At 41.1% G+C, this 23,005-nt stretch overlaps 1 protein-coding gene across 1 annotated transcript in view; it reads right to left on the reverse strand.

Moving 5' to 3' along the window:
• Positions 1 to 23,005, reverse strand: part of dlg5a (discs, large homolog 5a) — a gene marked incomplete at its 5' end in the record, with an annotated part of 56,958 nt that overhangs the window by 12,000 nt on the left and 21,953 nt on the right. The window contains 18 exons of the mRNA XM_083897204.1: positions 351 to 513; positions 1,691 to 1,768; positions 3,211 to 3,379; positions 4,998 to 5,087; positions 5,185 to 5,336; positions 6,432 to 6,576; positions 6,680 to 6,782; positions 8,261 to 9,316; positions 11,100 to 11,192; positions 12,109 to 12,212; positions 13,165 to 13,340; positions 13,467 to 13,594; positions 13,744 to 13,876; positions 16,944 to 17,069; positions 18,173 to 18,357; positions 19,657 to 19,887; positions 21,650 to 21,962; positions 22,043 to 22,302. Coding sequence (XP_083753330.1) covers positions 351 to 513; positions 1,691 to 1,768; positions 3,211 to 3,379; positions 4,998 to 5,087; positions 5,185 to 5,336; positions 6,432 to 6,576; positions 6,680 to 6,782; positions 8,261 to 9,316; positions 11,100 to 11,192; positions 12,109 to 12,212; positions 13,165 to 13,340; positions 13,467 to 13,594; positions 13,744 to 13,876; positions 16,944 to 17,069; positions 18,173 to 18,357; positions 19,657 to 19,887; positions 21,650 to 21,962; positions 22,043 to 22,302 — 3,705 coding nt within the window. The remainder of the gene's footprint in view (positions 1 to 350; positions 514 to 1,690; positions 1,769 to 3,210; positions 3,380 to 4,997; positions 5,088 to 5,184; positions 5,337 to 6,431; positions 6,577 to 6,679; positions 6,783 to 8,260; positions 9,317 to 11,099; positions 11,193 to 12,108; positions 12,213 to 13,164; positions 13,341 to 13,466; positions 13,595 to 13,743; positions 13,877 to 16,943; positions 17,070 to 18,172; positions 18,358 to 19,656; positions 19,888 to 21,649; positions 21,963 to 22,042; positions 22,303 to 23,005) is intronic.

The following is a 23,005-nucleotide window of genomic DNA, read 5'->3' on the forward strand; positions in this document are numbered from 1 at the left end:
CTCATCACTTCATCCTCCTGCATCAACGCTTGTGCCAAATCTGAAAAAGATTCCTGAGAAAATATTCGATTTTTGAGGTCGCAGTGACCTGGATCTTTGACTAGTGCTGCAGACGAGATAAAACTAAAAAGACAAGGTTTGTACCACGACTAAGGCAGGGCATATAATCCTGTATCTGTGTGGTCTCTCTTAACTACCTTAGACCTCTAATCCAATGTTTTTGCCAAATCTGAAAGGAATGCCTTTAGGAAATTCTTCAAATATCACATTGACATGGCCTGACGGACAACAACCTGAAGAAAAGCAAACATTCTTGAAGATCTAAAGTTCTCCAGAGTTCTCCTTCATACCTCCAGTAGCTGGTCTCCGTACTCGAGCCCCGCCTGGTGGGCGATGCTTCCTCCCGTAACCTTCGACACAAAGATGCCTCCGTTCTCCCCGCTCACGATGGAGATCCCGAGAGGCTCGGCGCCTTTCTGGACCACGACGTTGCGCGGTTCCTCCAGGTACGGCCTGGCGGGAAAGACGGAAACGTGATCGAACGTCAAAAGACGAAGACGGACGATAAAGAACGACTCGTGCTCCATCGCTCTGAACTTCGAGTCGTCGGAATTGCGGATACATTTGCTAAATAAAGGCAAAGAGCAACAGCGAGGAGGTTGCGTTGGTCCGACAGTTGAAGATGAAACACCTACACAGAGATGGTGAAGACCACTTGGTGGTGATGGAGCATAAGTCAGGCTTTGAACTCATTGGAGATGGTTTTTTAAGAGGGTAAATGTTGACCAATTGATTTACAGCTCTAGATATTCTTTTAACAACCATTACAGTAAATCACCATCATGGACAGAAGATCAGGACTCTTGGATCTGGAGAAACCAGATCCAACTTAAACCGAGACGTATAGGAAGTTGACTTTGGGCAAACTGGGCGACTCCATGTGGGCTAGGGTTGGGTACCAATCTCAGCAAACTTACCAAAAGGTTCTCCAAGATTTTGGCTCATTTTTCCACCAAATAATCTACATTTTAAAGTGGGACAGAGAGTTGTTACCCAACCACAAGATCAGGAATCAACCCTGGTCTCCTTGAGTCTCCAATGCCTAGAATATGCCTGGACTTACCAGCAATAGGGGGCTTCTAAATGTTCTCCTTAGCGCAAGCTAAGCCAAATCTGGCATAAAAACCAACGCTAAATTAACGGTAAATATAGCTTTGCGGGTACAGCTACCAGAAAAGGTACTGGTTGTAAATATAAGTGGTACCCAACCCTAACAAAGGCAGATAAGAGGAATGGATCAGCAGCCAGAGGTGAAGTATGAACAAGAACAAGCTAAAAGTAAAGTTTAAATATACACGTACTGCAGGCTAAAGGGTAAATCGAGGCTTGAGGTCATTGTGGGGAAACATGCACGTCGGCCATGTTGGCATCATGGCAGACGGAGGGGGTTGGACATGACATGCTTCCAGGCAAGTGCAGCCATCAAACACGTCAATGAACACTTTAAAGTTCATCAGGACTCATCAGTTTCCCCTGAGGTTCTGCAGCATGCCGAGATCTAGAAGACTAAATATTAAAGTGGTGTTGGAATGGTGGATAAACCATTCCAGCGTGTGGACAAGCTGGACTCAGGCGGGAGCAGGAAAAGGACGCATTCCCCTTAGGGTTCCCCCCCCCGTTCAGAACGAACCTGAGGCTCCTGAGAGAGGAGAACCTCGGCCTCGCAGCCGGAGGAATCCTGAGAAAAGAGCGGTTACGATAAAGAGCTCTGGAAACGGGAGGAGGACAAAGAGGAGAGAGAGAGTGTGTGGAGGGAGGAGGGAGGACAGAGAAGACATCAGCACAGAGACAGAGACGGGTATAAAAAGATCTGAGACACATTTAAAAGTTGAGACCGGGACGGTGCCGATCACGCGTCGGCGCTGCGTTAAATTAATAAACAAGTGTTAATAGGATTCGAGTCTGAATTTCAGACCAGGATAGACCTGTTGCCTGGCAACGGGGGGGCTGTTGAAATAGCCCAGGATGATCCCTGCAGGCAGACGTGGGCCAAATCTGACCCGCATTCAGAAGCGATCCGTGATAAATTCACCCAGAATCCTCGTTCTAGAGCTGCAACTAACGATTATTTTCGTAAATCGATTAAACTGTTGTTTATTATTCGTTTGGTCCATAAAACGTCAGACGATGTTAAAAAACGTTGATCAGTGTTTGTCAAAGCTGGAAATGACGATGTTCTCGAACGTCTTTGTTTTGTCCACAAACCAAAATGATTCAGTTTTGATGATTTCTTTGTCACGTGGAGCAAAGAAACCAAGAAAATATTCACATTTAAGAAGCTAAAACAATCAGAAATCTTGTTTTAAATCATGAAAAAAGCTTCAAAACGATTATCGATTATCAAAATTTAGTTAATGATTAATTTAGTAATCGATTAATAATCGATTCATCGATTCATCTGTTCAAGTCACATTTTTAGTACCGAATTAGCTCGCTTGGAACGTCGCGTCGAGTGGAGCAAGAGTCGTGCTAGAACTATCATGGAAAATGGTTGTGGAGATCTGACTTCCTGTTTTTGGGCGCTAATTCTAGTTAGCATTCGTTTCCTTCGAGTTTCTTTGAATAATAACAAATTTGCGGTCTTCAGAATATCGCACAAACACTCCAACAAACTGTTGATTCCACTTCGTTCGTTTTTGATGCAAGTTCATGCACTTGGAAATGAAGCTGCAAATGTATTGTTATAGATCAGTATTTTCTGTAGATTCAAAGAGAAACCCTCACCAAAATTACCAAAATCTACATCAGATTACATCTAAACCATGTCAGGAATATTCTTCATTGCTTAATCTCACTCTTAGACGGACTTTTCCAAAAGAATAAACTGAAGTTTCTGTTACTTTGTAAAGCTCTCGTTTTCTCACACCAAACCCCATAGAGAAAATCAGCGATTTTACGTCACAGCACACAGGAGTTGTTGATCCACTTCTGCCTCCATTACTAAGTTCAAACATGTTATCTAATGATTTCCGTGTTCAAAAACCTATGTTCAGATGAAGTTAAGTGACTCAAATTTAACAAACGATGCAGCAGAAGAGCAGCAGCTCCTGTGTCGTCGTGAGCTAAAAACGTTGATTTTCTCAATGGAGTTTGGCGTGGGTTTAAAATAACTCAATAGTCGCGGAAACGATGGACATCGAGACGCCGTACCTGTCTTTCCTTCGCTCCCCTATCGTTACGGGACTGACCGAGATCCGCGGTAACGTGGAAATGGAGCCCTGCGATTGGCTGCTGACGAACGACGTCGTCTCCAGGTTGAGCGGCGACTGCGGCGGCGTGATGAGACTGGGACTGCTGCACTCTGAGTGTGAGAGGGAGCCTGAGGAGCAGAGAGAGACAGATTATATTTCAATATAATCTGTGACTTTGGGGTTGTTAACGACGCACCAGGGTTAGACAGAGCCACGTTTTATACAATTAGAAATGTTAGTTTTGTGAAAAGGAAGAAAAAATGGGTGTGGTCACTAAAATATCTCTCGGAAACGTTAGCCGTTGTCAGCAAAAATCGCCAAAAACAAACCAATGCAATATTATCACGATATTTAAGTCACGATACGATATTATCATGATATTTAAGTCACGATACTATCATGATATTTAAGTCACGATACGATATCACGATATTTAAGTCACAGTACGATATTATCACGATATTTAAGTCACAAAACGATATGATGATATTTAAGTCACAATAAGATATGATGATATTTAAGTCACGATACGATATTGTGATATTTAGGTCACGATACGATATCGTGATATTTAAGTCACGATACGATATCGTGATATTTAAGTCACGATACGTTATTATCATGATATTTAAGTCACGATAAGATATTATCACGATATTTAAGTCACGATAAGATATTATCACGATATTTAAGTCACGATACGATATTGTCATGATATTTAAGTCACAATAAGATATTATCATGATACGATATTATCACGATATTTAAGTCACGATAAGATATCACGATATTTAAGTCACGATAAGATATCACGATATTTAAGTCACGATACCATGATATTTAAGTCACAATAAGATATTATGACGATATTTAAGTCATGATACGATATTATCATATTTAAGTCACGATACTATCATGATATTTAAGTCACGATAAGATAGTATCATGATATTTAAGTCACGATAAGATACTATCACGATATTTAAGTCACGATACAATGTTATCATGATTTTTAAGTCACGATATGATATCACGATATTTAAGTCACGATACGATATTATCATGACATTTCGAAATACTGATTGTTTGCCAAATCATACATTGCGACATACTCACGCAACAGCTCTCGTGAGAATGAACACTTGGCACCATCTAGTGGCCTGAAACAGCAGTTGATTTTTTTTATGATAATCTAGAAAAAGTTGAATGTTTATATGCAAAAAAACGTGATTTTTTTGGCGTCTTAAATGCGATATATCGAGGTATCACCACACATACAAAAAATTACAATATTTTCCCCCCACCGCTAGTCAGCAATAGCAATCGTTAACAATGCTCTACGATGTATTATGCTAACACAAACAGCGTAGCAACATGTTGACGTACGAGACGTTAGTTTTTAGCTTTTTTTATAGTTTTATTGTATGACCCGTTTGTTTGTGTTGTTTTTCTATTGTCTATTAGGTCACACGTTGGTATGTTTTATTTGTTTTATTTACTTATCTCTGATGTGCAACACTTTCTTTCAGCTGTTGTTGTTTTTAAAGCACGTTATAAATAAAGTTGGATTGGATATTAAAAATTAAACAGTAGGACTGATTTACTGTGAAACAAACAGAATAGCCATTTACGGTAAAAATTGCAGTGTTTAAAGGGTGGAAGCAATCTTAAAAATCCTAAACTAAGGAGTATATGACCTCAGAAATGTGTGTTTTAATATGGAAAATGTGAATGCGGGAGCGGTACCTCGGTCTGAGCCCAGCATGGAGCGCGGGTATCGTGGCGTTGAAGGGATTTTGATCCTCTCGGCGCGGTACTGGACATTACTGGAGGAACCTGTGAGCAGACGGGGACGAGACTGGATGTGACATCGTATCCAAACAGGAAGTGCGTGGGTGTGCTTTTTGCGTGCTTGCGTGGGTGTAAGACTGACCGAGCCGCGCGCTGGACGGCAGTGAGTTTGTACCGTGTGACGCTCGGCCGCCGCCGCGCGACGACGGCAGCGACGGCAACGACGACTCTGGGAAGTCGCTGGTGCGCTTCTGCTGACTCAGGTCCAGGCTGAGACGACCCTGGTGCTGCGGGCTGTTGTTGTTGTTGACAAACAAAAACAAAAACAGGAAATAGGTTTAATAATACAAGAACCTTTTCATTTTCAGAGTCTTATTTCTTCATTTAACAACTTTCTCTGACTTTAAACACCGCTCGTTCGCCTGCACACCAAACCCCATTGAGAAAATCAGCGGCCCGCAATGAATTACAGTTGATAGTTTTAATCCAGGAGCTACAAAGCTTATTAAATGTTTATTGGACATTACTGGATACAGACCAATAAGTGTAAACTGTACAACTGTATTTACTATGTCATCAAATTTTGGATGACAGTGACACAGTATAGTATGACATTTTTGTCAAATTTTGGACCTAATTTTTTTGGGAAAAAAATGTCAAATTTGGGACGGCATATATGTCGTTTTTGTCAAATTTTGGACCTAATTTTTTTTTGAAAAAAATTGTCAAATTTGGGACGACATAGTATTGTACAACGTTTTTGTCAAATTTTGGAGCAAAAACTTTTTTCCCCAAAAATTGTAAAATTTTGAACGACATAGTATAGTATGACGTTTTTGTCAAATTTTGGACCGAATTTTTTTTTGAAAAAAATTGTCAAATTTGGGACCGCATATGTCATTTATGTCAAATTTTGGACGGAATTTTATTTTTGAAAGAAATTGTCAAATTTGGGACAACATAGTATTGTACAACGTTTTTGCCAAATTTTGGACCAAAAACTTTTTCCCCAAAATTGTTTAAATTTTGAACGAAATAGTATAGTACGACGTTTTTGTCAAATTTTGGACCAACATTTTTTTCCCCAAAAAATTTTCACATTTTGGACAACATAGTATATAGTATGACGTTTTTGTCAAATTTTGGACGCCATAGTTATTACAAATGTGATTTCTTTCAGTTTTTTTTTCTTCTTTTTTCTCCCCTTTGGCGGTCCTCAGTCCAATGTTGGGTTCCTAAATTGGCCCTCAGGTATTAAAACTTTGAGAACCCCTGCTCTATGGGGTTTTGTGAGGGCGAGCGAGCGGCTTATAAACGTTGGTAAAAGTCGTCTCAGAGTAAAATAAGGTGAGAAAATATACTGTTAAGATATTGTAGAGTGGGTGTGACCTGGTGTGCGTGTGCTGGTGGCATATCTGCGAGGCCACAGACGGACAGTTGCTGGCGTGAACGCGGTGGCTGCGCACGGTGTACACCGGGTTCCTCATGACGGCGGTGACCGCGGGGCACGGGGACAGTCCTCTGTGGGCTGAACCTGACAGACAGGACGGACGGACACACATGTATGTAGCAGTCATGATGATGATAGTGATGGTGATGCCGTGTTTGGAGAAACGGGCAAAAAGGGGGAAACTCACTGGGAGGGAGGGCGCCGTTGTAGACGCTGTGGCGGTGCGAGCGGCCGGGCGACGAGCGCAGCAGCTCCCTGGGGTCCGGCGAGGGCTCGTCGTTAGAGTAGCTCTGAGACGGGGAAAACGCGGGAGTCGTGCGAGGAAGGATGACAAGTGAAAGTGAACATTTATCCTCACTGTGTTTGTGGTGGACTGAGCCCTGAGGCACTGACTCAGCTCCTGGAGCTCAGCTCCTGAAACATCAATCACTTCCAGAGGCAGCTCCCAGAGCTCCCCGACTCTGGCAGGCCCTTAAATTCTATTACAAAATGGATGCTTTGGCCCTCTGGCATGTTTTTAAATGTCTTTTTTTTTTTTTTTTATAGAACACTTTTCATCTCTTTATTAGGGAACGCTTTAGAGTGATAGCTCAGTAGAGGAAACCAGGGAAAACAGATTTTCGCCACTTTAACAAAAGGTTTATAAATGTCTTCTCTGCGCCAAAGCCCGTAGAGAAAACCAGCGATTTTACGTCACAGCTCACAGCAGTCGCTGATCCACTGCTGCCTCCTTCAGTCACTTTAAATGCATTATGTTTTTTACTTGAGTATTTGAAATTCAAGACTCAGTTAAGACTTTCCTTAATGGGCTTTGGTGCAGGAAAAGAATGGTTTACAAAACGTCAGTTTCCAGTCAGAAAAACTGCCTATATAATATACATGTACATATATGTGTATATATGTGTGTATATATATATATATATATATACATATATACATACATACATACATACATACATGTACATATATACGTATATGTATGTATACATGTATATGTACATATATACGTGTATACGTACCTGTACATATATACGTACATATACATATATACGTACATATACATATATACGTACATATACATGTATACATACATATATACGTATATACATATGCGTACATATACATGTATACATATATACGTACGTATATACATATACGTACATATACATGTATACATATATACGTGCATATACATACATATACATGTATACATACATATACATATATACGTGCATATACAAACATATACATGTATACATGTATATGTATATATATATATATATATATATATATATATATATATATGTTCATATACATATACGTACATATACATGTATATATATACGTGCATATACATGTATATATATACGTGCATATACATACATATACATATACACATACATATACATTTATACATACATTTACGTATTTACACATACATATACGTATTTACACATACATATATAGATATACACATACATATACACGTATATACATATACACGTATATACATATACTTATATACATATACACATACACGTGTATATATACATATACTTATATACATATACACATACACGTGTATATATATGTATATATATGTATATATATATATATATACATATATACATACATATACACGTATATACATACATACATACATGCATACATACATACATACACGTACATTTATACATATATGCATACATATATAATACTTTGTTATTCTGTAAAGTAAAAAAAAATAAACGGACACAATGGGACTCACTTGGAAGGTGGGAAATGTGATGGTCTGTGGCGTCATCCTCCGTCGCAGGGCGGGGGCAGATTTGGGGCGTGGCCTCTTCACCTCAGGCTCCTCCCCCCGGGTCCGCCCGATGTCCTCGTCGCACGACTTGCGCGAGGTCAGCACCTTCCCCTCCAGGAAGTAGTGGTTCCCGTTCCTGTCGCGCTCGCGCTCCGCCCTGCTCTCCCCCGCCGCCACGGCGACCGCGGGCGGCTCGCCCCTGCCGTCCGAGGTGACGGTGCAGTCCGACGCCGAGCTGCTCTGGTGTTTGTGTTTGAACTTGAAGGAGTCGCTGCGAGTGGGCGGGGCCGGAGGGGTGGGCGTCGGCGTGGACGAGGCGGAGCGCGACTCGGCCTTCAAAGGCTGCGGGGAGTGGGAAACTGCGGCGGTGGCGGCGACTGCAGCTACCGCCGCGACCTGATTGGCCGCCATGTACTCCATCTTAGATGAGGGCGTTTCGGGGCGTTTGAAGGTGTCGGGGTCAAAGATGGATTTCCTCTGCTTGGGCGATTTGTAGATGGAGAGCTGGGTCGCCGCCGTGAGCGGACTGGGGTTATCCGGCGCGACCGACATCCCTCCCGCTAACATCTTAGGCCACGTGCCTCCACTGTGCTTCTTCTCCAACGTCGTCTCCATGGTGATGCAGTCCGGCGTTAAGACGGGGTCAAAGGGCAAAGAGGAAGGCCCCTTGGAGTAAGGGCAGCACTCCTGGAAGGCGCTGGGCCCATAGCGGCCGGTGCCCAGGTCCGACGCCGGCCGAAGGCTCATGGCGTGAAGGGAACCCAGGGAGAAGGGTTTGAGGACGTCTCCGTACGCCTCGTCGGACTCACCCCTGACCTTCCTCCTCTCCTCGGCGATGCTGCCGACGCTGGAGCCGACGTCGGAGCAGAAGATGTCCGTCTGCGTCGAGCTGTTGTGTTTGAGGTTGCGGCCGTTCCTGGAGTGGAGGTCCGACAGGTGGACGCGGCCGTTGGACTTCTCCGAAGAGTCGCGCAGACTCTCGAAGATGTTCTGACCCGACGTGCTGTGAGGGAAGAACTGCAGCGAGGAGACACGATGAAGGCGTTCGATCATAAACATGATAATGAAGATCCGAGGTGCCAATGGCTTGGAGAAAACCAGGAGAAGTGAAGTCACAAATGCTAACGTATCTCGGGTTGGACATTGTTAGCAATAGATAAATACTTTATCAATTCTGCAGGACATTCAAAAAGCTGGATTAGCAGACTATCTTTGTAGGTAGTTAGGTAGTGTGCTAGTTATCTAGTTAACTAGCAGACTATCTATCTAGTTAGCTAACAGGCTATCAGACTATGTTGGTAGTTAACGAGCATACTATCTAGCCAGTTAGCTAGCAGACTATCTATCAGACTATGTAGGTAGATAATTAGCAGACTATCTATTAAGTTAGCTAGAAGACTGTCTATGTAAGTAGTTAGGTAGTGTGGTAGTTATCTAGTTAGCTAGCAGACTATCCATCAGACTATGCAGGTAGTTAACAAGCAGACTATCTATCTAGTTAGCAAGCAGACTATCTAACAGACTATATATGTAGTAAATTAGCAGACTATCTATCCAGTTATCTAGCAGAAAATCTATGTAGGTAGTTAACTGGCAGACTATCTAGTTAGCTAGCAGACTATCTATCAGACTATGTAGGTTGTAAAATAGCAGACCACCTATCTAGTTAGCTAGCAGACTATATTGGTAGTTAACTAGAGTACTATCTATCTAGTTAGCTAGCAGACTATATTGGTAGTTAACTAGAGTACTATCTATCTAGTTAGCTAGCAGACAATCCGACTATGTAGGTAGTTGATTAGCAGACAATCTATCGAATTAGCTAGCAGACTGTCTATCAGATTATCTAGGTAGTTAACTAGCAGACTAGGTATCAGATTATGTTGGTAGTTAACTAGCAGACTATCTGTCTAGTTAGTTAGATAGTTAATTAGTGGACTATATCCTTTTACCCACTTACCTACCTACCTAACTACCAAATAACCTGACTTGTGAAATCTGTCTCTATTTACGTTGGCTAACTACTATATATGCCATGTGTTTTGGATTTCCTGCAGGATTAATGAAGTATATATATATATATATTTATATATATATGCTGTGTGTTTCAGTCGTGAAGTCTGAGAAGAAAAAGAACGGAAATTCCAAATTGTGACTACAAATGGAACCCTAACCCTGGAAGCGTATGCTATCTCACATCAAATCATATCTCAAATTAATCTCACTGTTGGACTCCATTTGACACTGGGGAAATTGATGTTTGCGTTGCTTTGTAAACCTCTAACTCCCCTGCACCAAACCCCATAGAGAAAAACGAACATGTTTTCCATCAGTTGTTGACCAACTGCTGCGTGCATCAGTGACTTCAAATGAAGTCACATAATCTATTTCGTGAATTCGGTGTTTGAAATCATTCATCCGGCTCGGTCAAAGCAACACAAACGTAAGTAAACCGGGCCGCAGCAGAGCAGCAGCTCTCGCGTCTCTTTGAGGTTAAAAACACTGATTTTCTCTATGGGGTTTGGTGCAGCGGAACCACCAGGCAAGAAAAGGTCGTCCCACAGTGAGATGAAGCATTTACAAACTCTCTAAAGATAAAGTACACACTCGCAGATATGTTGTGTACTCGACTGTTTAATGTTAAGTCCTCAGCTACAGATGCTGACATTTTAGTACCTCATAATAAAACCACACATCACTGTGTTTGTCTCAAACCCAACAGGGGGAAGAGGAAAAGCTCAGTGGGGGCATGCACTCGCAGATACTTAAGTAGAAAAAGAGGAAGATAAGTGAGTCTCACCTTCATGAGGGAAAGACTCAGCGAGTCCCTGCAGCTCCGCAGCAGAGCCTCACACTCCGTCACTGATTTGTTATCCAGTGCAATGCCGTTAATCTGAGGAAACCACAGAAAGAGAACCCGGGAAAATGAATCCTCACACTACAATACACACATTTATATCACATATGACTCAATACCTGGCTGTCCACGGGTAATAAAGCAGCTAATACAGCAAATTATATAGAGTTTAACACGTTATAAAGCAGGGAAAAGACGCAACAAAAGCAGAGTTATGATGTCGAGTGCAACTCGTTTAATTGCAAATTCGGCTCTCTACGCGAGCCTTTCCAAATGTAATCAAGCATTAAATAAGATATTTATATAACCCCATAGCAGTGATTAACGTCCACGAGGGCACGGCAAAATACGATCCTCCTCCACGATTAAGATCTTTGTGCTTCACTGGTTTTTAACATCACGGCACACGGGAGTTGTTGATTCACCGCTAACCTCCTTCAGCGAGTTCAAAACGGTTGTTTTTACGACTTAAATAACAAAAACTAACCCATCTTTTTAAAACAAGGTTCTGTTCTACTTCGTTGTAACCACGGACATTAAAGTTCTCTGGGGGTAAAAAAAAAGGTTAAGTACAGGTTTCATACTTGAGATTTAAATTAAAAGGGGATTTCTGCTGCTCGGGGCAGATTAGCATAAGAAACAATGGATCCATTTCTGACTTTTTCGCCTGGATTAACTCCAGCCTGAGTTCACTGTAGGTGACAGGAGTAAAGACAGCTCCATCTATCTCTGCAGAGCAGCACTTTTTAATCCAACAGGAGCAGACTTTCCTCCTCCTCCTACTTCACATGCTAATCCAAATCCACCGTATCTGGGGTTAGGAGTGAGTGAAGATACTGGAATGGATCAAGGCCTGGATTAGAAATCCATGGAAACCAGTGTGAGCTGTAGAGTGGAAGGTGTGAAGATTTAAAATATAATAATAAAACATTAAAAAAAAAGTCAGACTCACAGCGATCAGTCTGTCTCCAACAGAGAGAGAACCTTCTCTGGCTGCTGGACTTCCAGGGACGATGGTAGCGACTAAGACTCCGCTCTCCAGACCAATACCACAGTCTGATACACAGAGAACATGACAGGAAATAACATTTTTAATATATATATATATGTATATACTTCATTAATCCTGCAGGAAATCCAAAACACATGGCACATAAAGTAGTTAGAAAACATAGACAATGTAAGGTTATTTGGTAGTTAGGCAAGTCTGTAAAAAGATTAGTTAACTACCTACATAGGCAGTCTGCTAGTTAACTACCTACATAGATAGTTTGCTAGCTAACTAAATAAATACTCTGCTCATTAACTGCCTACATAGTCTGCTGGCTAACTATATAGTCTGCTAGTTAACTACCTACATAGTCTGATAGATAGTCTGCTAGCAAACTACTGACATAGATAGTCTGATAGATAGTCTGCTAGCTAACTACTTAGATGATTAGCCTGATAGTCTACTAGCTAACTACCTACATAGATAGTTGGATAGTCTACTAGCTTAATAGATAGATAGTCTGCAAGTTAACTACCTACATAGATAGTCTGACAGTCTGCTAGCTAACTACCTACATAGATAGTTGGATAGTCTACTAGCTTGATAGATAACCTGCTATTTTACTACCTACATAGATAGTCTGCTAGCTAACTATTTACATGGATAGTCTGGCAGTCTGCTAGCTAACTACTTACATGGATAGTCATATAGTCTATTAGCTTAATAGATAGATAGTCTGCTAGCTAACTACCTACATAGATAGCCGGATAGTCTACTAGCTTAATAGATGGACAGTCTACTAGCTAATTACCTAGATAGATAGTTGGATAGTCTACTAGCTAATGAGATAGATATTCTGCTAGTTAGCTACCTACATAGTTAGTCTGCTAGCTAACTACTTGCATAGATAGTCATATAGTCTACTAGCTTAATCCAAGTTTAAGAACACCTCATGGCCACGGAAGTTCAGAGTTCCAATCGTTCGGCAAAGCTAAGTATTTTAGCACGCTAACGCACCTTTGTGTCCCACGAGGTTGATGTGGACGGGAGTGACCAGCCTCCCTCCCACCGACTTCCGTCTTCGCACCACCATGTTGATGGATCCTCCGCCGCTGAGCACGGCCTTCACCACCTGCTTCCTGTCCTTGTTGGTCAGGTCTACGTCGTTGATCTTCAACAACCAATCATTCACTCTGGAAACACAACAAGGAGATTAAGCCTTTTAACTGTTAGCACGTAAAGTAGAATAGATTTGTTATTTAGAAGTAGAGGAGATTGACAGGGAAACAAAGTTTGAATCTGGAGGCAGCAGCTCGTACCTTAACCTTCCATCTGCGATACTTCCTTTGTCCACCCTTGTCACGAATATTCCACAATCTCCTGGTAAATATGGATCATTTACCCCATCTGTGATATCAAACCCTAGCGCCTTCAAGTCCATGTCATCCTGGGAACACAAAAACAATACAAATGTAAACAATGAATGTGGGTTTCAGATGTTCTCAGGAGTTAAATGTGCCGGTTGAACTTCTGAACGGTTAAGTGTTGATGGATGAGAACTTCAGAGCGTAGAAGAGCCTGGAAGGATCATCTCACCCTGTCCTTCTCAAACTCCACCACCTCCGTCTCCCACTCCAGAGAGTCCGTGTCGATGGCCGAGTCGTGGGAGCTGTGGGCCATCAGCTGACAGAACCGGGCCTCCTTCTCCAGCTGGCTCTCCATCTTCTCCCTGAACAAAGTCCAGTCAAAGGTCACTTTATACTCCGTGACGGATCGGACGAGACGACTGAAGAAATCACAGGCAAACGGACTCTACACAACATCAAGATCTCGTTTTTGGAATAAAAGGATTCGTGGTTATGGATTCATCCAGCCTTGAATATTGTAAATTAGCATCTTAGCAAACAAGCTGTAATTCAAAAAATGCTCTTTTTGGGGGGGTAAATAAGATGTATTAATAGTTTTTGTACAAATATTATATAAGTTGTACATAAATGTTTGCATATTTATTTTTGGAAGAAATGTAGATACAATTTTTCATCTTTTATTACTTTATTTTGACAATTTTGCACATTATTGCTTCTGTTCCAACAACCTCATTTTCTGGAGCCATTTTCCTCCATTTATCTGTTTATCCAGCAGGTGGCAGTGTTGCATTACAAACGGCCAATGGAAGCCAGAAAGGGAAAAATACATGACAATGGAACAATGGTTATACATTTTGTTTTCTATGATCAGGGACTGATGTTGGTTGAAAAACAAACAAACAAAAAACCCCAGTTCTAACCCAGTTTTAATCCAGGGTTAAAATGCTCGAAAATTCCTATTTTTGAGAATTCAGAGCAAAAGTTAAGAGACAATGTTGCTTCAGGAATGTTATTCGACTTATAGAAACAATATAATCCATTTATTGTCTCAAAAACAAGCATTTTTAAAGGACTAAAAGGGATAATATATACGTTTTTCCCTCCACTTCTACCTTTTTATTTTGTATTTCTTATTTTCTGACCCGTTTCGTATATTCTTTCTACTTTTGATTTCAGGCTCAAAATTAAAAAAAAAAAAAGACGCGTTTTATGATGAGCGTTCTCTTGTGTGAGTTTCAGGAGTTGGTTTGTTTATATTTACGTGTTAGAAAACTCTCAGTAGAACGCAGACAAAGGTGAGCTGTGAGTGAGATGAATGTTGTGTTCCAGTCAAAACAAAAACCCTGAGGCTGAACGTGACATTAAAAGCTCCGTCTTAACGTTGTTTCTTTCAAAGAAACTCTCAAAGTCACAGCTCTTACACAGGCCTGTTATACACATTTACAGCCAGCAGGGGGAGCGTTTAAACACATCTATCTATAAAGTAAGTTGCATCTGTCTGTGATAGGCATATCTCACTGACCGTGAGTCAGACTTTGGATATGGGTTGAGCATGACCCAATGGTGTGCATCCTTTATTTTCAAATTTTTTTAGGAATTTTAATTTTCCACTGATTTATCATGCAGGCAGCAGCTCATCAGCAAAAAAAAAATATCTCGGAATGACTTGAAATTTACCATCATAATAGTCGGCATCGCCCTGAACAAGGATCCGTTGAAAATATTTGCAAATATCTTAAGGAATAATTTTAATGAATTTTTGAAATTCAGGAAATGATCCATTTGCCCTGATGCACTTTGACAGTGAGCTGACTTTCTTCTCGAAAAACTTTTTTTTTCTCGGAATGACTTGAAATTTACCATCATAATAGTCGGCATTGTCCTGAACAAGGATCTGTTGAAAATATTTGCAAACCTCTTACGGAATAATTTTAATGAATTTTTGAAATTCATGAAATGATCCATTTGCCCTGATGCACTTTGACAGTGAGCTGACTTTCTTCAAAAAAATAAAAAGTATCTCGGAATGACTTGAAATTTACCGTCATAATAGTCAGCATCGCCCTGAACAAGGATCTGTTGAAAATATTTGCAAACCTCTTAAGGAATAATTTTTATGAATTTTTGAAATTCAGGAAATGATCCATTTGCCCTGATGCACTTTGCCAGTGAGCTGACTTTCTTCTCGAAAAAAAAAAAGTATCTCAGAATGACTTGAAATTTACTATCATAATAGTTAGCATCGCCCTGACCAAGGATGCGTTGAAAATATTTGCAAACCTCTTACGGAATAATTTTAACGAATTTTTGAAATTAAGGAAATAATCCATTTGCCCTGATGCACTTTGACAGTGAGCTGACTTTCTTCAAAAAAACAAAAGTCACATTTGCGTTGTGCCTAATGAGGTTCCAGAGTGTTAGTATTATGTTAACCTTCGCATTCCTTATCATGCATTACCATAACTGAAAAATGTTCTTCAGCTCCCACTATAGGAATACATACTTCTTTATAAAAGGGAAAAGTGTGTGTGTGTGTGTGTGTGTGTGTGTGTGTGTGTGTGTCCAAACACCGATTCTGTGTGGGATTACACATTTTAATCTGGACGCTACACAAAAACATGTGAGGGGTTGATGATTTTCACAGTTTACGGCTGAGAACAAACAGTTTACAGAGACAAAACAGCAGGAGACGAGAAGCTGCGACAGACGCAAACACTGCTAATGTTTTTTGTTTTTTTTACATTGGAACACTTCCTTTCTACATATTTATTATTTTTCTTATTCATTTTATCCATAGAGTACAATTTTATTCTAATCTTAATTATTCAACCCTAAATATTTGCAGAATTATTATAATATTATGAATTTTGCTCAGTTTTTACAATCTTTGACACTTTTGTTTTCGTTTACCTTCATTGAATTTTTAGATATGATTATACTTTTCAACTTTCTATTGATTTCTCAGTGGTTTCCAAAGTCTGGGTCGGGGACCCACAGATGGGTCACGGGAGGTTGAGTTTGGGTCCCCAAACACATTTGCTGAATTGTACCCAAGATTTTATTAAATATATATTTTTTAATAACAATCTTGGACATTATTTTAGTCAATTTAATCAAATAAAAATGACATTAGGCTGGAAAGGAGTTGCTCCATTATGACCAAAGTTGCTCTATATTGTGATTTGGGTTAAAAAGTGGGTCAATACACAGACATTTTGGGAAACTGGAAACAGCTGCTGTATATTTAAACTCAAACTTTTCTTTGCCCGTGTGAATGTCCCAGTTATTACGAGTTCTCACAGGAATGTCGAGAGTTTTTTTTGTTTTTTTTTTTAAATCGCTCATTCACTCCTTTACTCGGTGTGACAGTGTATGAAATGGTGAAAATGACGTGTGATCGTCAAGACTCGATAATGAGAATAAACTCACTTTGTTTCCTTGAGTTCTCTCAGCGCGTCGTTCTTCTGTTTCCTCATGTCGTCCAGATTACGCAGAGCGTCGGCTAAGTCGCTGACCGCTCGGTCTCTCTCACGCCGCAGGTTATCGCACAGAGTCCTGGAACACAGAGATTCATTCAACCTCAAACTCAAATTTTATGCATTAATAGATTATTATATCTTGAAAATCATCATGCGATAATATGAACAATGCCTTTTAATGTATGAAAAAAAGAGACAGTTGTTATGATTTTAAAAGGACCGGACATCTTTGAAAACTAGCGCCGGGCAACGTTAGCGCCTGGTGCGTTTCCCATGACGACTGGTCGGGAAAAGATGCGTTAAAATTACTCGCTAAAGTAACGCTTAACTTTAAAGGCACACATACGCATTACACGGGTACGCTGGTAATTTGTAGCGCTGCTCTTTTCCTTTTAAAAAAAACCAGTGGTAACAGCGCTAACGCAGCTAACGGAGCTAACTGGTAAAAATGACGTCACGCGTGTCATTTTTCCAAGTCAGTCGTCAAGGAAACGCGTCATGTGTTAACGTGCGTTAATGTTGACACCGTTAACCGCCGCTAACACGTTAACGTGTCCAGCACTTATTAATATATTATTGTATCTTGTAAATCATGCGATAATATGAACAATGCCTTTTAATGTATGAAAAAAGAGACGGTTGTTGATGATTTTAAAAGGACCTGACATCTTTTAAAACTAGCGCCGGGCAACGTTAGCGTCTGGTGCGTTTCCATGATGACTGGCGGGAAAAAGACACGCGTGACGTCATGTTTACGTGACTCCCGATTGTTAAAACGAGTCCCTAAAGTAACGCTAAATTTTAAAAACAGAGGCACACATACGCAGTACACAGTTACACTGGTTATTTGTTAGCGCTGCTCTTAACATTTAATAAACAGACAGCGCTAACGGAGCTAACTGGTAAGCGGTGCCGCGGCACGTAAACATGACATCACACGTGTGTCTTTTTCTGCTCGGTTGTAGTGGAAACGCACCATGCGTTTACGTGCGTTAACGCTAACGCGTTAGCATGCCCAGCACTAATAATAGATTTTGTATCTTGTAAATCATGCGATAATATGAACTATGCCTTTTAATATTTGAAGAAAGAGACAGTTGTTACGATTTAAAAAGGAAACATGACAAATAACGTTTAAGGCTCATAATTTCCAGATAATCCCAGAGTCGTCGGACTGACCGTATGCTCTCCCTCTCCGCCACGATCTTGTCCCTCTCTTGAAAAGCCCAGTCGCGTCGACACTTAGCCACCTCGGCCTCCTGCGTGGCTTCCTTCAGCTCCTGCGACATGGCCTCGTACTGTTTCCTCAGCATCTCGATCTCCTTGTTGGCTCGCTCCATGTCCAGAGTCGCCGAGTCCTGTTTCTGTCAACGTTGAGATTAGCATAGTTAACGAGTTAATCCGTGAAAATTCACCTCCCGCATGAAGCTCTTTATCGTGCGGGCCGTTGAATCTTTGCAGATTTCCAGTTAGCTTCAATTTAGCATATCTGGTTAGGCAGCTAGCTACCGCAATACATTTTGATTTTATCATGCGACTGTTGAATCTTAGCTATGCTAAGGCAACATTTAACACGTCTGACGTCATTTTTGGCATTATTTGAACGCATTTGATAGAAATAGTGACATCTAATGGCAAGACTGCGGATTACAACAACAAAAGGACAAACTCCTACATGGAAAACTGTCCAGCAGGAGGCAGAATTCCAGGTAGCTAGCACCACAATAAGCAAAGCCAACCTCATGTAATGGTGCTAACTAGCCTCCATTTAGCATATCTGGTTTAGCAGCTAGCTAGCTACCACAAAACATTTAGATTTTCTTGGGGCATTATTTGAACGCGTTTGTTGTTGTAATCCGCAGTCTTGCCATTAGATGTCACTAATTCTATCAAAGTGATAATTTAGAGGTAGATTCTGTTATTTTATGGTAGAGCCCGGCTAACTATTCTCCACTTGTGAACTCCTACATGGAAAACCCTCCAAGAGGAGGCAGAATTCCAGGTAGCTAGCACCACGATAAGCAACGCAAACCGCATGTAATGGTGTGAGCTATTAATGGCTCATGTAATAGCTTCTATTTAGCATATCTGGTTTAGCAGCTAGCTAGCTACTGCAATACATTTTGATTGAATAGTTAAACCTGCTAATATCATCAAAACTGACGTATCTTTTTGTCGTATTTGGGCACAAAATGTGTCGCAAAATCGTTTGCGTTTATAAAAAATAATCTGTGATGTCATGTGATGAAGGACTAGCATTGATTTTCAACTGTATTTGCATCAAATCTGATAAATTCAGCCAAAAATATTGCGATATTTTCAGATTTCTTTGCTAAATGTTGGAGATGAACGCGTTTTCAACCAATGTCCGATTATCGTGTTACTCCATGTCCCCCATTTTTCATTTCACCGCAACCGGCCTAGGCAGATGCTGCACATCTTTCTTTGAGTCTGGTTCTGCCAGAGTTTTACTTCCTGTTAGCATATCTGGTTTGGGAGCTAGCTAGCTACTGCAATACATTTTGATTGAATAGTTAAACGAGTAAAACCTGCCAACGCCAGATGATTTTTTTGTCGTATTTGGGCTCAAGTTTGCGTGTTGCGACATAATTATTAGTTATGGAGGATTAGCATCGACGTCAGGTGTGAGCTTTGTGTTTTACCTGTCTGGCCTGGTAGTATTCCCGGAGCAGCTGGTCCCTCTGAATGATGGCCTCCGTCCTCTCCTTGCGGGCCACGTCCCGCTCCTCGCGCACCGTCTCCACGTCCTTGCAGGCCTGACTCAGCTCCTTCTGGGCCTCGGCCTTGTCCTTCACCTCGTGGCAGTACTTCTCCAGCAGCTCGTTCCTCTCGCAGATGGCCCGGTCGCGGTCCACCAGCGACGAGTTCAGCTCCTGACGCGCGACGGGATTAACGTGGAGTTAAGAAGAAGAAGAAGCAGAAACGTCACGTGTTTTGACATTTTTTTTTAGAAGACGTAGCGGCGCGTTAGCCGTCGCTGTGACCGATGAATCGGAACAATGTTTTTGTTTTTAAACGCCAAATATCGAAGATTTATGACCATAATGACCTTTTTTTATAACGTGTCGTCTTCTTGGCTCGTCTACACGAGGAGCGTTTTCTAAAACCACAACCTTGACAAATCCTCATCCTTCACAGGCTGAATTAAGTCTTAATTCTGTTTTGTTGGATGCAGCGATCGCTGCGACAGCTGCTGGCACAGAGCGGCTTCAGCCCTGTGGCTACGACTCCTGTGAAATTCATTATTTCCTCTTTATTTTTGCCCGTTTCTGTGGCTCCGCATCACGTTTTTTCCACTTTCCAATTCAATATCACAGTCCAATAACAAAACCTATCCCAGAATACACTGTAAAATAGACTAACTTTAATCTGTAATACTCATTCTCTCTTCAGAAGAATTCAGTTCACTTTTAAATACGAGTAAAATCACTGAATTATGCACGTGCTGCAATAAAAACAAACAATCCCCTAGTTTTAGTCACATTATCCTTTAGCTTTGTTGCTAAGCAACAGCGCTAGTGTGACATATTTAAAAAAGTAGACAATAAAAAAAAAAAAACAAGACATAAAACCATTTTGGATTAAATAAATAAAACATAAAGTGATCATTTAGAGGTAGATTCTGCTGACTATTCTCCACTTGTGTGCTAAGCTAAGCTAAGATCATGGTTAAGCTATGCTAAGGTAACATGTTTAGGTAACATAATTTTCCCCAAAAAAATGTTTAGTTAAATTAGTGACATCTAATGGCAAGACTGCAGATTACAACATTACGACAAAAGCTTCCATTTAGCAAATGTGGTTTAGCAGCTAGCTACCTACCGGGATAAATTTTGATTGAATAGTTCAACGAGTCGCTAATAACCTGCTAATATCATCAAAATTGACGTGAAATGTTTGTCGTATTTGGGATAAAAATGTGTCACTTCGACAGTTCGCTTTTTGAAAATAAATAACCTGTGATGTCATGTGACGAAGCATTGATAGTCAACTGTATTTGCATCAAATCTGATCAATTTAGCCAAAAAATATAGCCATTTTTTGACATTTCCTTGCTTAACGTTGGAGATGAACGCATTAACGCATTTTCAACCAATGTCCGATTATCGTGTTACTCCATGTCCCCCATTTTTCCTTTCACCACAACCGGCCTAGGCAGATGCTGCACATCTTTGAGTCTGGTTCTGCCAGAGTTTTACTTCCTGTTAGCATATCTCATAGTTAAACCTGCTAATATCATCAAATCTGACGGGACTTTTTGTCGTATTTGGGCTAAAAATGTGTCGCTTCAACAATTCGCGTTTAAAAGAAAAAAAAATCTGTGATGTCATGTGATGGAGGATTAGCATTGCTATTTTGAGATTTCCTTGCTAAGTGTTGGAGATTAACGCACGTTTACATGTTTTCAACCAATGTCCGATTATCGTGTTACTCTTTTACACCAAAATTTGTGTGTAGGTCTTTTTCAATCCCGACTCTCACTGTCCCCGATTTCTCCTTTCACCACAATCGGCCTAGGCAGATGCTGCACATCTTTGAGTCTGGTTCTGGCCAGAGTTTTTACTTCCTATTAAAAGGGAGTTTTTTTCTCTCGAGCTACATTAAAGTTCCCATGCTTCACTTGTTGGATGTTACCTGTCTCAGAGCCTCCAGCTCCTCACTGGCCACCACGCGCTCAGACGAGGTGTTTTTCAGCCGAGCCTCGGCCGCCTCCAGCTCCGTCTGCAGCTTGTCCAGCTCCTTGATCACCTGGTCGCGCTCGCTCATGATGAGCCGGTACTCGTTGAACACCGAGTCGCGCTCCTCCTTGTACTTGTCGCAGTCCTTGGCCGACTTCAGCTGCAGGTTCTTGTAGCGCGTCACCTCCGACTGGAGGCGCTCCATCTCCCGCTGAAGCTCCTTGTTCTGCGCCGACGACTTGTTCAGCTCCTGCTGCACCGACTCGAACCTTAACGATTAAATTAGCGGTTAAAAATGTCGATAACCCTGAAAACCGAGCACTCCAAGTGTCGCAGTTTTCACTCTCACCTCCTCACGGACGTCGAATACTGCTGCTGGTAGTGCACGGCCGAGTCTCGCTGCTTGAGCAGCGCGTCCATCTGCTTCTGCAGCCGCCGGTTCTCCTCCTCCGTCTGCTCCAGGCGGCTCAGGTCCGTGTTGTGGTTGGCCACCTTCTCGCTGTAGCGCTTGCTCAGGGCGTCGTAGTCCTTCTTCACGCCCTCCAGTTTGTCCATGGCCGTGTCGTAGAGCTGGTTCAGCACCTCCGACGAGCCGCTCTCCCTCATCACCTGAGACAGTGTGGACATAACAGCGTTATCAACGCGTGTTTTTACGTACAACGATTATTTCACTTTCTGCAACAAACATTTGGGTAATCGTCCATTTTTGAGGAAGTATAAAGTCCTGATTTTTTATTAGTAGTTTATGATTTCACTTTCATTGGATGGGGTACCTCCAATGAACAGTACTTCATACACTGGTAGTATGAAGTACTTCTACTGTATACTTTTGGAGTAATCCAGGGTCAAAGTTCACTTTTTGCAAATAAAATTTGTTTAATCGTCCATTTTTGACGAAGTATAAAATCATAATTTTTAATAAGTAGGGGATGTTCTCACTTAGATTCAACTCAGTACCTCTTGTACTTCATATACTAGTAGTATGAAGTACTTTCACTGTATAATTTTGAAGCAATCCAGGGTCAAAGTTCACTTTTTGAAACAAAAATTAGGTTAATCGTCCATTTTTGACTAGGTATAAAATCCTTATTTTCTATTAGTAATTTATGTTTTCACTTTCATTGGACTCGGTACCTCTCATACTTCATATACTAGTAGTATGAAGTACTTTTACTGTGTACTTTTGGAGTAATCCAGGGTCAAAGTTCACTTTTTGCACCTTTCATTTGCAATAAAACCTGCTTTAATTGGCTTTATAAAGTTAAATGAAGGATATTAAAAACAGTTTCCCATTCAAAATCTGATTAAAAAG

The sequence above is a fragment of the Microchirus variegatus genome (genome assembly GCF_963457635.1).
Source record: "Microchirus variegatus genome assembly, chromosome: 11".
Classification (NCBI taxonomy): Eukaryota; Metazoa; Chordata; class Actinopteri; order Pleuronectiformes; family Soleidae; genus Microchirus; species Microchirus variegatus.